The 12,808-nt window shown below is 47.2% G+C and overlaps 4 protein-coding genes across 4 annotated transcripts; 3 read left to right on the top strand and 1 right to left on the bottom strand.

Moving 5' to 3' along the window:
• Positions 1-244: 244 nt before the first annotated feature.
• LOC117891124 lies at positions 245-2,860 on the top strand. The gene is made up of 5 exons (XM_034796329.1): positions 245-1,009; positions 1,075-1,651; positions 1,720-1,790; positions 1,857-2,146; positions 2,206-2,860. The coding sequence occupies exons 1-5, from the start codon at positions 351-353 to the stop codon at positions 2,445-2,447; spliced, it is 1,839 nt and encodes a 612-aa protein (XP_034652220.1). The 5' UTR covers positions 245-350; the 3' UTR covers positions 2,448-2,860.
• Positions 2,861-3,905: 1,045 nt separating this feature from the next.
• LOC117890406 (putative gustatory receptor 58c) lies at positions 3,906-5,249 on the top strand. Its single transcript, XM_034795217.1, has 2 exons — positions 3,906-5,015; positions 5,073-5,249. The coding sequence occupies exons 1-2, from the start codon at positions 3,957-3,959 to the stop codon at positions 5,247-5,249; spliced, it is 1,236 nt and encodes a 411-aa protein (XP_034651108.1). The 5' UTR covers positions 3,906-3,956.
• A 290-nt stretch (positions 5,250-5,539) lies between these two features.
• Positions 5,540-6,922, bottom strand: LOC117892613 (putative gustatory receptor 58b). Its single transcript, XM_034798963.1, has one exon. The coding sequence runs from the start codon at positions 6,854-6,856 to the stop codon at positions 5,540-5,542; it is 1,317 nt and encodes a 438-aa protein (XP_034654854.1). The 5' UTR covers positions 6,857-6,922.
• A 48-nt stretch (positions 6,923-6,970) lies between these two features.
• On the top strand, positions 6,971-8,338 carry LOC117890548 (putative gustatory receptor 58a). The gene is made up of 2 exons (XM_034795474.1): positions 6,971-8,049; positions 8,115-8,338. The coding sequence occupies exons 1-2, from the start codon at positions 6,994-6,996 to the stop codon at positions 8,256-8,258; spliced, it is 1,200 nt and encodes a 399-aa protein (XP_034651365.1). The 5' UTR covers positions 6,971-6,993; the 3' UTR covers positions 8,259-8,338.
• Positions 8,339-12,808: the final 4,470 nt, after the last annotated feature.

The raw sequence follows: 12,808 nt of genomic DNA on the forward strand, positions 1-12,808 counted from the left end.
TTTATCCATCTCCAGTGGTCCGTGTTGCTAAGGTTTCCAGACCACAGAAAATTGACTTGCCATTAGCGTAAAATTATAGTTTCTCGGCCGAGGACCTTACCTTGCTAGTAATATTCAACAGAAAATCAAAATCGTGGAAAACAATTTTCAAATGCAATTTGCGGAATAATTTAAAAGTGAGAAGATATATTTTGGTATATTTCTGTGGGTCAGACGGTATACTTGATCTAAAACTCCGCGGTCACACTGAGCCCAGGGCAGACAACAACAACAAAAATCGGACATTGGTGTAAATTTCCGCAAAAACGGAATAAAAATAGCAACGACCGCAGCGAAAACGACTGCACACAATGCACAAAGGTGCGCCACCCTGGCAATTCACTGCCACGGTGGATGCCAACGCAACAGATAAGCAGACACAGCAGCAGTCGCAGAAGGAGGAGAAAGACGTATCCGAAAAACTGATAAGATTCGCCATGTCCCCAAGTGCCGTTGTAGCAGAAGCAGCAGCAGCATCGCCCCCAACCCAAACCCTCTGCTGGCTGCTACTGCTGCTGCTGTGCAGCCTGCCGCTGTCCCTGCCCGTGGCAGAGGCCACCCACATAAGCGGCGACTTCCAGACGGCGGACTTTTTCCAGTTTCTCGTCAAGTTTGGCTTCAACAAGGCCGATCTCCCCACACGACGCACTGCCTATGGCTATATCTATGGCAATGTGACATCTCCGGAGAACTACACGGCGCCCGTGACCCTGGTGGTGCTGGACAAGTCAACATTTCTGGACTTTTACGGCAATCGCAGCCATCGGAGCCGCGAGGTTGCCTGCTCCATGATGTTTACGCGCCTGCATAGCATTGCCTACGATGCCAAGTGCAATCCGCAGGGCAAACGTGACTTTCTCCGGCATGTGCCCTGTCCCAGGGGGCAGCTGTGCAGCGACGAGGATGCGCCAGCGAATGTGATGCCAGGACACCAGTTTACGTACGTAATCAACCTGGAGGCAGAGCCGCGGTAAGCAAAAGATGATAATTTCTAGGCATAGAACTCCACTAAGTACTTTTTCTTATTCCTTGTAGCTTCTGGTACATGGCCTTGGTGGCATGCTATCAGAATCAGAGCACCTGCCAGTGGCACGCACACGAGAGCCTGCCGCGGCTCAGCAATCGGAGCAGCGGGCTCCTGCACAGGCTGCACTACGACATCCATTTGGTGAATGTGCATCCGAATAACTCGGCAGCACATCCGCTCACCTTTCAGTACTCGTACGACCAGCAGAATCTGCTGGAGATGTACCTCATCTTCCTGCTCGTCTACATTGTGCTGCTGCCCATGCAGATCTATGCGGTGCGGCGGCAGAAGCATCCCGTCACGAAGCTCTTCACGCTGAGTCTGCTCAGCGAATTCGTTAGCCTGGCGCTGATCACGGCCCATCTGATTCACTATGCGGCGAATGGAGTGGGTCAGCCGCGGCTGCAGGCAGCGGGCGACGTGCTGGACATACTCAGTCGAACGACATTCATGCTGATCCTGCTGCTGCTGGCCAAGGGCTGGGCGGTGACGCGTCAGCAGATCAGTCGCACTGGCTGGATCATCCTAATGTCCATCTGGGTGCCATACTGTGCGTTCCATGTGTTCCTCTACATCTGGGATCGGGTGAGGCTTCAGTTAAAAACTTACTTTAAATGGATTTTCTATTTTCTATTTGTGCTTCTCCTTTACAGACGGAGGTGGATATTGTATCGGATATTGATGAATATCAAACCTGGCCCGGCTGGATTGTCCTCATTCTGCGGTAAGCTTCCAAGTACTCTCCAGGCTTTATTTTCCCCTCTAAACATCTCTTGTGATACCCCCGCAGCACCTCCTTTATGATGTGGTTCCTGTATGAGCTGCGCAACACCATGAAATACGAGCATTCCACCAAGAAATTGGATTTCCTCTTGCATTTGGGCGCCTCCAGCTTGGTGTGGTTCATCTACCTGCCCATCGTGGCCATTGTGGCCTTGCAAATCAGCCCCATGTGGCGCTACAAGCTGCTCCTGGGCATCACCAACTCGGCCGACTGCCTTGCATACTGTGTGATGACGGGTCTGCTGTGGCCACATCGTGCCGGACAATATCTCCTGCTTGCAGGCACCAAATATGCAGGTGAGTCGGTGGATACATTCTCAACCGTAGAGATCTTCTTACTCTCTACTCTCCCATAGGCATGGATGAGCTGGATGAGTTCAATGAGGCGCCACATATTGTGCGCGAACGTGAGCTTCGCAGGAATTCGCCACCCGATGATATATCAATTGGCACGGGCGGTGGCAGCCGCGGCATGGTGCTGTCCACGAGCATACCCCACTCCCTGAATGGCGATGCGTGCAACGATCTGCTCGAGGCCGAGGATCTGGATGCGCAACTACTCACCGATCTGAACAAGAACAGCCACATTGTGGCATAGAGTGCAGGAGTGATCGAACAGAAAACGGGTTAATTAGTAGATTTTTAGTAGACAATTGTGCTAAAACACGCTACACTAGGCATATATACAGACATACTTATAGATGTGTACAACGAAGACAGAAAGGAAAGAAAAGTAGAGAAGTTCCCAGAAAATGCCGCAAAGATAAAAGTGCAAACAGATTGCAGCAGAGATAAAAGTGCAAACCGATTGCAGCAAAGATTGTTGTGTGATTTTATATAGTTATATTATATATGCTTGAATTTATTATTAGTTAATCGTTCTCTTGAACTAAGCCAACGATTAGTTAACGCATAGAACAACGATACGACTACGCTTCTACGCATCATCTACATCATTAATCATTTCGTTGTGGTACAAGTTGCATGGCATAAGCTTACATTTTTAATGAACTAACATAAACATATAGTTATATAGGACTAGATATTAGCTTCTTATTATATAGAGTATTCATTAACAACCAGGTATTTTGATAAGAACAAAAACAAATCAAGAACTAACTGAAATACAACGTGTACAACGTGTGTACCACTGCTGCGAAGAGATAGTGAAATAAATGAATCATTTTTTAGATAAGTATCGAGTGAACACGACTGCGATTTCATTTGTGGCATGAAGTTAGCCGCTTTGATTATTTATTTCTAGCTGGAATTCATTTTAAACATTAGATTGCAGGTTGAGATTGCCTTTGTTTATTTCATTGTTTGTTGTCTAGAAATTCTGCGTGGGCTCGTTTATATTTATTGTATCTTGTGTATTTGTTTAAAGGAATTTAAACTTACATCAGAGCGAGTCGCTACACTACCGTCGGTTTGTGTTTCACCTGTGCTAACTGTCGCCATTTATATTAAGGCTTTTAAATCTTAGGCACAATTCGAGTCATAACTATTGTGTGTGTAATAATTATAATTATTAAATATAAATCTGAACGATATTTGATGGTATGAGTAAATAAGCTATTTTTGCCATTATATCCGCAATTTTTACTGCTCAGCACTCAAAATCTATCCACGCAGTGAACGTATACTGGCTCTTTTCGCTCTCAAATTCATTGTGCTTCTTCCGTTTATAAGCCACCGCGATTGCTGCATCCTTTGCACACACTTTCTGGCTGTGGCTCTTCAATTTGGGCCAAAAGTAAGACGCTCGTCTAGTATGAAGCCTAGATACTTGGCCTCCTTTGGGTGCTCTAGGGTAACTGCTTTCAGCTGCAGTGGTGGCGTGTTGTCGATACACGTTACCACAAGAAAATCTATTATTTAACAGATAACAGTAGCACACAGAAATGCACACGACTACAAAGTTGTCCCTTGATGTCCCTAGCGTTTATCCTTATATAATTATAGAGTTGCCTCTAAAATTCGAGTACCTGTTGCATGTCACAGCACTGTAACCACTCCCTACCACTCCCGGGAGACAATTTAACCCTCAATTTAGCCCAGCAACGAGGTCTAAAACGGTTCAGTTATTGACTAATCCTACTCCAACATGGTTCACGTTTCGCTGCTGCGCTTTTACTTTGAGTTGAGTCGCCTCATTGGCCTGTGTAATCTGCACTACGATCCGCAACATCAGTGCCTTGTGCGCAATCATGTGCCCACTGTGGTGTATTGCCTCGTCCTGGATGTGATCTATGTGCTGGTCATGCCCTCTGCCTTCGCCCTGCTGGCGGGTAACATTTCCGGCTGCAAGAACCTCGGCATGTTCGGCGTCGTTTACAGTGTGATGGGACAGGCCAAGCTGTTCACCATGATGCTGCTCATTGGCAGCGTCTGGCTGCGTCGTTGCCGCATTCAAGCGCTGGCCAATGATTATCTAAAGCTGATGTCAGATTTCCGCAGCGACTTGCAAAGCAACTGCCGAAGGCTCTGCCTGTGGAAGGTGGCCATGACGAGCTCCCGCTTTATAATGCTCATCCAAGCCCTCCTGTCGTCAAATTCTTTGGTGCACTGCAAACGCTCGATAGATCGGGCCGATGTGGCGCCCTACTATGTGGCCTCAATGGTTTTTGCCGTGATCATGGAGCTAATGGTGTGCTTTGCGGACTTTACGGTCTACATGATCCAAGTCTCTGGCAATTGCTTGATCTCGAACAAGACGGAACGGCTGCAGGAAATGATTGATGATGTGGCGGTGCTGCCAAAGCGTTTGGGTCGTCCACGCGACATGGGCCTCAGGCAGGTTCTGAGCGCCTGGCTGTCACTTTGGCATCGCTGCCAGCAGCTGGATGATCTGCTCAGGCAACTGCGTGAGATCTTTCAGTGGCAAATGCTTTTCAATTTGGGCACCACGTATATCTTCAATATTGCCACCGTCTTTCGCCTGTGGATATACATGGAGTACGCCAAGAATTTCAGCCTGTGGAAATGCCTCTTTTTCGTCTTTGTGGCACTCGCTCACCATGTCGAGATCATGATGCAGTTCTCCATCTTCGAAACAACTAGCACCAAGTGGCTGCAGCTCCGGGAGCAGCTACAAAATCTCTGGTTTGCGAATCAGTCACAGAATGGCGCAGGTCTCACCTCGGAAGTGGTGCTCTCCAGGAAGGTAAGTGCCGCATATTTCACTGGTATGATAATACTTATGGTTTAATTCATATTTCAGTTGGAATTCGCCATTCTTTACCTCAATCGGCAGCTGCAAACGCGGCCGCAACGCGTGCGACGCCTACACATTGTGGGCCTCTTCGATCTGAGCCGTGCCTCCGGCCACGCCATGACCGCTTCTGTATTCAGCAATGCGCTGGTCCTGTGTCAGATTGCCTATAAAATATATGGATGATTATGGTGCTCTCAAATACAACTTTATCTCACAATTTATATTGGTTTTAATTGGCTTATGTTTACATAAGTTTTATGCCATAAAAACATAATTTCGGTAAAAATTACATTTGTAGAGAAGCAAAACTTATCCGCCATAAAACAAAGCTCAAAATCCATAAAAAAGCTTCCTATTCGAAGTCTCCGGGCGTCGCAACCCTTGACAAATGTTAACGAAAGCTTAACAAACATTCCTATGCCATAAAATAATTAAGTGACAATTCGTCCCTTACATTCCCTGCAGTATACGAACTAAGTCTCCTGCCGTCGCCTCAAGTCAAACTGCATGAGAATAATCACATGGCTGAGAATGGACCCAATGTAGCTGAGGCACGCCGAGTTGTTGAGCTCCACAATGCCGCAGATTTTATAAACCAAACGATTACGTTGCAGCTGACGAGCGAAAAGCTCCAACTGAAAGCAGAAACAAATGCATACATTTCGGAGGAATAGGTCAACTCTGCCACTCACCTCAATTTGCAGCTCTTTGCTGATCTTTCGGAGATCGCTAAATTGTCGCAAAGTCTGGCCTAGATCGTTGCACGAGCTGACCACGCGATCCAGCAAACCCATGAGCATCAGAGTGCCCCAAAAGTTGAACACAATTAGGCCACTGCCAAAGAGCGAGCCCCAGGCGTTGGATTGAATGGTTTGGTTGTTGTACTGCACCGCATGATACAGGATGCTCATGGTGCTCACAAACATATTGGCAAACAGCATGGCATTGGCCACATCGTACAGGTCGAAGAAGCGCCGGGCCAGCTGAAATGTGTCCCAGTGCATGGCTGCTATGCGACGAAGATCCTGTACCTTCTGCTTTCCACCTTTGCGACGCTGGAGAGCGCCGAGGGCTAGGTGCACCGCCCGGAACTGATGCTCGAGTAGCAGGAACAGCGCATAGAAACACATTTTGGCGGCCAGAACGTGCAGGAATTGGGAGAGCCTCGCAGTGAAGGCCGTCAGGCTCTGACGATTGATTACGCTGAGCAGTTGATACTGAAGGACAAGCGAACAGAGCAGCGTTACATAGAGCACGAAAGTCTTGCGCCAGAAAAGATTCTTCAGTGAGAGTTGCAGCTCCTCCAGCGCGTGCTGCTCCACCATCCGCTTGAGTATGCGCCTGTGGCTCCTCCAGAGATGAAGCGAATCCGCATAGAGCTTGACAAGTCGTCGACGCTGCAGCCAGACGAGTCCATAACTGCAGACAATGGCCGCCAATCGCAGGCCCAGCGCCGCAAAGAAGTTCCACTGCAGGACAATGTTGTGGGTAATGTAGCCATCCAGGATGGCCCGCGGCAACATAAAGTAGATGTCCAGCAGCAGACAGCCACTGATGAGGAGACTGTAGCCGAGATACAACCACGACACCTTCTCCACGCGGATGAGCCGGTTCTGGCCACGCAGCTGCAGCGTAGTTCCCAGCAGGCCAAAGACGAGCGCGTGGTAGTAGGCCACGCGTAAAGCCTGACCCAATTTCGTATGCAACATGTTGTTGGGGTGGTCGTGGCCGCCAGGCAACTGGTCTGACGACCCGCACGCACCTTCCATGCAGGGACGAAAGAGCAGCATTAATTAGCTAAAAGTCGGTTACACACCGCTGGGATTCTGATGTCCTGACAGCTGCCATATCGCATCTCAATTATCTATCTATGGAGCTTCCAATGCATTCAGTTGCCAGTTAACAGTTGCCCGAAGCGGTTTACGAAATGAGTCTCAGCTTTCTGCTGAAAACCTTCCATGGCTATGGCCTGGGCATGGGCCTGCTGCCGGCACCACTGCGCCTGGACCTGGACTGCATTCAGTTCAGTAAGCGATCGCATCAACGTCGCTGCTACCTCGCATACACGGCCTGTCTGAATGTGCTGCTCATTGTGCTGCTGCCCTTCACTTTTCCGGAGTTTATGTACGATGAGAGCTACATGAGTGACAGGCTGCTGCTGCAGTGGGCGTGGAATCTGACGAACGTTACACGGATAATGGCGATGCTTTCCTGCGGCTATCTGACGTGGACGAAGAGGAAACCGCTGCTGCAGTTGGGCGAGCGCTTGGCGAGGCATTACCACAGATGCCGCCGACTGGAGAGCGGCGCATTGCGTGCCTCGTGCTACATAGCGCTCCAGAGAAGGATTCGCGGTCTGCTGCGTCAGCAATTGTTTGTCCTGAGTCTCAGCACAGTGTCCGCCACGCTACTGCTGATGCGCATCGATACGGATTCCAAGTTCAGCAATCTCACTATGGTGGTCGTCCACATTATGCAGTACGTGTACGTGGTCATCATGATGACCGGGCTGTATGTCATCTGTTTGCTCCTCTACTGGCAGATGGAGCGCGTGAATCTTGCCCTGAAGGATCTCTGCTCGCGACTGCACCACGAGGAGCGCAACGCACTGCTGCTGTCCGCTTCGCTGGCCAGGCACACGCTCCACACCTTGGAGCATCTCTTCCAGCTGCACTGCGAGGGCCAGCGATTGATGCGGAGTCTGTTTAGCATCTTTGATGTGACCATTGCCTTTCTGATGCTCAAAATGTTTGTTACAAATGTGAACTTGATGTATCATGCCGTACAGTTTGGCAACGACTCCGTGGCGACCAGCGGCGTCACCAAGCTGTGGGGCGAGTCGGTGATTCTCACCCACTACTGGAGTGCGGTGCTCCTGATGAACCTGGTCGATGATCTGACGCGGCGAAGTGGCTTCGAAACAGGGGAAATTCTGCGTCAATTTAGCGATCTGGAGCTGGTCAAAAGAGATTTTCAATTGGAGGTAGGTTCAACGCTGCGTTTAATAAAATGGTAATACCTTTTTGTTACCCTGTAATTTACTTGCAGTTGGAGCGCTTCTCTGATCACTTGCGTTGCCATTCCACGGCTTACAAATGCTGCGGCCTTTTTGTGTTCAACAAGCCATCGAGCATGATTTACTTTTTTTCAGCGCTGGTAAACGTTTTGGTGCTTTGTCAATTTGATTTGTAAAACAGCGTCTTGGAAATTTCTGGAACAATAAAAGCGCGGCAGCAACTCAGCTGTTAACACCTCCTGCAGGCAAAAGCGAGATGGCAATAGTATTGCGGTTCACACTAGAGGTGGGAGGACTTACTGTTTGTTAGAACCTGCGATATTCAAGCACGAAGTAAAGTTCTGAAGACCGGGCCGCCACTCTCATTCTAACAAAAGGCATCACGAAACTATTGTGTGCACAATAATATCTTTTTGTATATCTCGTTTTCAACTCGATCATAATGCACACAGCCTGCAGTTTTCATTGCACCCGTGAGCCACGAAGCACGACTTAGTCCGTGCCCATCGCTAGATCATGAAACTCTCCAAATTGTGCGAATGGGATGGCATGCTGATCACAAGTGTGGTGAAATTCCGCGATCAATGGCGTGAAAAGTTGTGCTCCTTCGTAAATTTGCAAATTAGTTAAAGAAATTTGTGTGTTGAGTGCTGTTTAATTGCTCATCCCTTAGCGCAACAGTTATTAAATATTAAAACCCATTAATCAAATGTGTTTTCGTGAGCAGCAGCAAAACGCCGGCGGGAATTTTGAATGCGGCAGCGGGCAGAAGGTGTGTCCACGCGCACAGAGGTTAAGTATGAATGTGTGTGTGCATACCATGATATTCAATTTGTTTGTTTATGTGTTTTAGGTTGGCAAAAATCATAATATATTCACGCTAGCCCACTCTAGGGGTAAGTTCACTTATCTCAGATATGTCATATGTTGATTTGGGCCTTTCAATAAGCTCATCAATCCTATACAAAACGGACATGCACACCCACATATGTACACGTGTGTGCACATGCTAAGTATGGTAATCCCCATTACGGGACGGACTGCCACACAATGTGGCTTCATCAAATTTAATGAAGGCGAGCCCCCCCATACAGGAAGTCAGGGACCCCAGGAGCAGGACATGTCCATTAAATCAGTCCCAATCTCTCCTTACTCCATGAACCTGCTCCATCGATATTTCTCAGCTGCTTTTTGTATTAATTCCAATTCATTTGGCCTGAAAGGATTTCGGGTCATTATGAGGTTCCCTTCGACTTATCGACTTCGACTCCATCTTTTGCCACTGCCACTCCGTCCCCACAATCCGAGCGACCGGCCATGCAGAATCTCATTTGTATTGTTTTTGGAACTTTACTTCATCCCAGGCTGACTCCTGGGTGAGGACCACGGCTGGGGATAATTGGCTGAGTATATTGATTGCGGTCTGGTGTGCACATGACATGGCCGAAACCCCAAATATGAAAACAAACAAGATTTCTTTTGAAACTAATTAGGAAAACGTGGCTTGGTTATTTGCATGCCATGCCCTGCTCCTCTTCTGTCACACCCCCCCTGTAATGCGTGTTTGTGTTCGATTTAATAAACCCTTTGGCAGCCATAAACCTTGATGAAAATTATGAAATTTCTGTCCCGCAACCCCAACCCCCAAACCAATTTCAAAATTGTGCCCCGTCAGCAGTTGCTGATATTGCAATTTACTTTCTGACGCAACTGTACTTTTGCTGGCGGATGATAAATGATTTTCGACATAATCCCCAAGCTGCAGGGTAAAACTAATTAGATTTTAATGGTATCGAAGAAGTGATTTTGCTGTTAAAATATCTCGTTATCGAATTACTACGGCCGAAAACTGTATCAAAATTTGGGAAAATATTCTCGCATGCCTGCTTTTTGCATGCTCCCAAAATGCAATTAATTTGTTATAAAGTTTTTGGGGGCAACAGTTTCGGGGTAAAATCCGACTAAGCCCCGAAATAGACATGGACAAGTTTCGGTGCCAGTCGGATGTGGGGTAGTGGGTGCTGGTGAAACAGTTATCAACACCAGCTATGAGGGGGGTGGTAAACCACGTGAAAGTCGGTCAAGTTATTTTCAACACTTGAAATATACTCTCGCCTCCTGGATCTCGTGCTTGGGATTGAGGTTTCTCCTTGCCTTTGGGGAGTGCCCAAAATGGTGGGCATCCGACATTTCTTCTGCCACCCGCTTTCTGGGTCAGCTTTTCATTCAGCAGCTTCCGCCCCTGTCCACCGTTGTCATCGTCGTCGTTGTCGTCGTCTCTGCGCATAAATATAAATTGTATTGTTTCAAAAAAGTTTTTCCCCCCATCCGAGTTTCTGCGGCCAGCGGAAAAAGTAGTTAAAGTTTTGTTTTCGCCGCTAGTTTATTGCGTGATTTCCTTCGCAATGACAGGAGAAGGCGCCACAAGAGAGAGTGGGTTGGGTGGTGCAAGGCGTTGGCTAGAAAGCATTTGGCCACATAATTTACAGTCGCTAGTTGCAAGAGTATTTGTGTGTGGGCTTTTAACAAGTTTGGGGCATAAAAGTGGTGATAATGGCAGCGAAAGAGAAATTGCCGGGATACTCATTACCGAAAACAAATGGATTTTGAAACTACTCTGTGTATTCTATCTACTATTCTGCTGCAACACAGATATATTTCTTGGATTTCACATTAAAGCAGAGATAACATCGGAACTTATAACTTTAAGTGTTGAAAATGCCAACATGTCCAGCAATATATTTGCAGCTGATTGCCTTGGTTATTTGAAACATTTATTTTGGCTGCCATGTTCCACCTTCAAGCGTACTTCAACCTGCAATGAAGGGGCACTTTGTGGCAGTGAAGCTCGTTATACATTTTCACCATTTGGCATTCGCCATTCCCCATTCGCCATTCGAGTGCGATGCAACCATTATGCACGTCCTGCAACGTGACCATCAGGCAGGCTGGGTCCCATCCTCCTCCCCACCTTCTGGTGCCGCGCAGGTAGGGTCTCAGAAATAGTTGTGGATGCACTCCACAGATCGACGCTTTTCATTTTGAGTCTTTGGTCTAGCATTTCTAATTGCATTTTTACCTAGTTCAGGAGTCAAAGTTTCTTGGCCACGTTTGTGTCCGAGCTGCAGTCCGCATCCCCCGCCGTGCGTAAAGTTTAATTAAACGTGTTTGATTTATGACTTTGTGGGCATTCAGCAGCTTCTGGGGAATGTGGAGCGCCAGCAGCTGCAGCCGCAATTCCAATTCCCAAAATCTAATGCGTTTATTTTGTGGGGCTGGCGAAAGTTTCCACCCTGGCCATAAAAGCCAGGCCGGGGCCACCTTTATGGCTACTGCGGCTGTACGTGTGTGGGTGTGTGTGGAGTGCCATGTGCCATATGATTTCCGTTTCCGCTTCCGTTTGAACACACAATTTTCAGCACTTTATTCACATTCGTCCTCGCCTTTTGGTCCAAATTCCATGAAGCGTTTATTGTTTTCATGCGAATTAAAGTTGCGTTTCCATTGCTCCACCCAAAGGAGCAAAACAAGCAAAGTTTTCCCCTCAACAAGTTCATCAAAGTTCCCCACACAGAGACGAGACACACACAGGACACAGCAGGTGGGATTCAAGGACCAATCTAGGTGCAAATCCCCAAGCTTAGGTTACAGGGGCCAGCGGCAGCAAATCAGGTCAGGCCACAAGCCACAAATCTCTTGCTCAATCCATGCTGAAAAATATTCCACGATAATCAACTTTGATACACGTAGGCTTTTCCTTTTCCTATTTCCCCTACCACAGCTCCAGCCCCCGTTCCATGCCATGCATTAAAATGCCGAAAATGATTGGAAAAATCGCAAAAGAAAATCCCGGAAAAGGCAAGCGAGCACAAGCCCCAAAACACAAATCTCCGTCTTACATCGGGCCACAAGGCCGTCGGGGCAAGAGTCCCTTTCCCTTGTCCATATTTTTTATGGCGCCGCATGAAAATGGAAAAACTTTATGTTAAAGCAGTGAACATGAGGGGGCTGGAGAGAGAGAGAGAGCCTTTGCCGATGAACTGGGTGGATAATCGCGAGGCCGTTCATTGGCAGTGGCTTAGCCTTGGACCTATGTGGCTTCTGTTTGTGTTGGTATTTTGTGGGTGTATGGCTTAAGATGTTGGCTAGATTATGGCGGAATCCCAAGTGTTTCTGGTTGGAAAGGTAAATGGAAATTCATGGCCTCCGGATTGGATTAGAATTGGCTTAGATTGCGAGTGAATTTCGTAGTTTTGTGGTGCGGATAAACAGCAGTTTGCACTCTGGAAGATAGTTTTCAGCTTGATGGTTTCTGTTTGTAAATTAATTTATTGTTAGAATATTTGTAACTCCCCTCTAGACCCTCTTGGAGGCGGCTTTAACTGTCTAACTGAATAATTATCACGTGGTCTAGTGAAATTTACAAATTGGTTGTGTCATAGTGCAGCCACTAATTGGTCTGATTACTATAAAACTCTCTGGCAAAAACATAATCCCACAATGTGACAAAACAACCAGAGACAGACCCGAACACGGACACGGGCACTGACACGAACATAACGCAACCAAAACACGCGTCAGTTCATCTATAATCCATTAGAATTAATATTTTCATGTATGTGGAGAAAATGTCTACACATACATACGAGTATTTTTGCATATTTATTATTGAAATTTATAGAAACGCTCGACGTTCTTTTTTATTTAATTTTTTCACAAATAAACT

This window comes from Drosophila subobscura, chromosome E, assembly GCF_008121235.1.
Source record: "Drosophila subobscura isolate 14011-0131.10 chromosome E, UCBerk_Dsub_1.0, whole genome shotgun sequence".
Taxonomy (NCBI): domain Eukaryota; kingdom Metazoa; phylum Arthropoda; class Insecta; order Diptera; family Drosophilidae; genus Drosophila; species Drosophila subobscura.

Bases quoted from the DNA above. Each gene is read 5' to 3' on its own strand.
- LOC117890406 (XM_034795217.1), top strand. From the start codon at position 3,957: ATGGTTCACGTTTCGCTGCTGCGCTTTTACTTTGAGTTGAGTCGCCTC. The intron at 5,016-5,072 runs GTAAGTGCCGCA...TTCATATTTCAG, and splicing joins AAGTGGTGCTCTCCAGGAAG to TTGGAATTCGCCATTCTTTA.
- LOC117892613 (XM_034798963.1), bottom strand. From the start codon at position 6,856: ATGCTGCTCTTTCGTCCCTGCATGGAAGGTGCGTGCGGGTCGTCAGAC.
- LOC117890548 (XM_034795474.1), top strand. From the start codon at position 6,994: ATGAGTCTCAGCTTTCTGCTGAAAACCTTCCATGGCTATGGCCTGGGC. The intron at 8,050-8,114 runs GTAGGTTCAACG...ATTTACTTGCAG, and splicing joins AAAGAGATTTTCAATTGGAG to TTGGAGCGCTTCTCTGATCA.
- LOC117891124 (XM_034796329.1), top strand. From the start codon at position 351: ATGCACAAAGGTGCGCCACCCTGGCAATTCACTGCCACGGTGGATGCC. The intron at 1,010-1,074 runs GTAAGCAAAAGA...TATTCCTTGTAG, and splicing joins AACCTGGAGGCAGAGCCGCG to CTTCTGGTACATGGCCTTGG. The intron at 1,652-1,719 runs GTGAGGCTTCAG...TCTCCTTTACAG, and splicing joins TCCTCTACATCTGGGATCGG to ACGGAGGTGGATATTGTATC.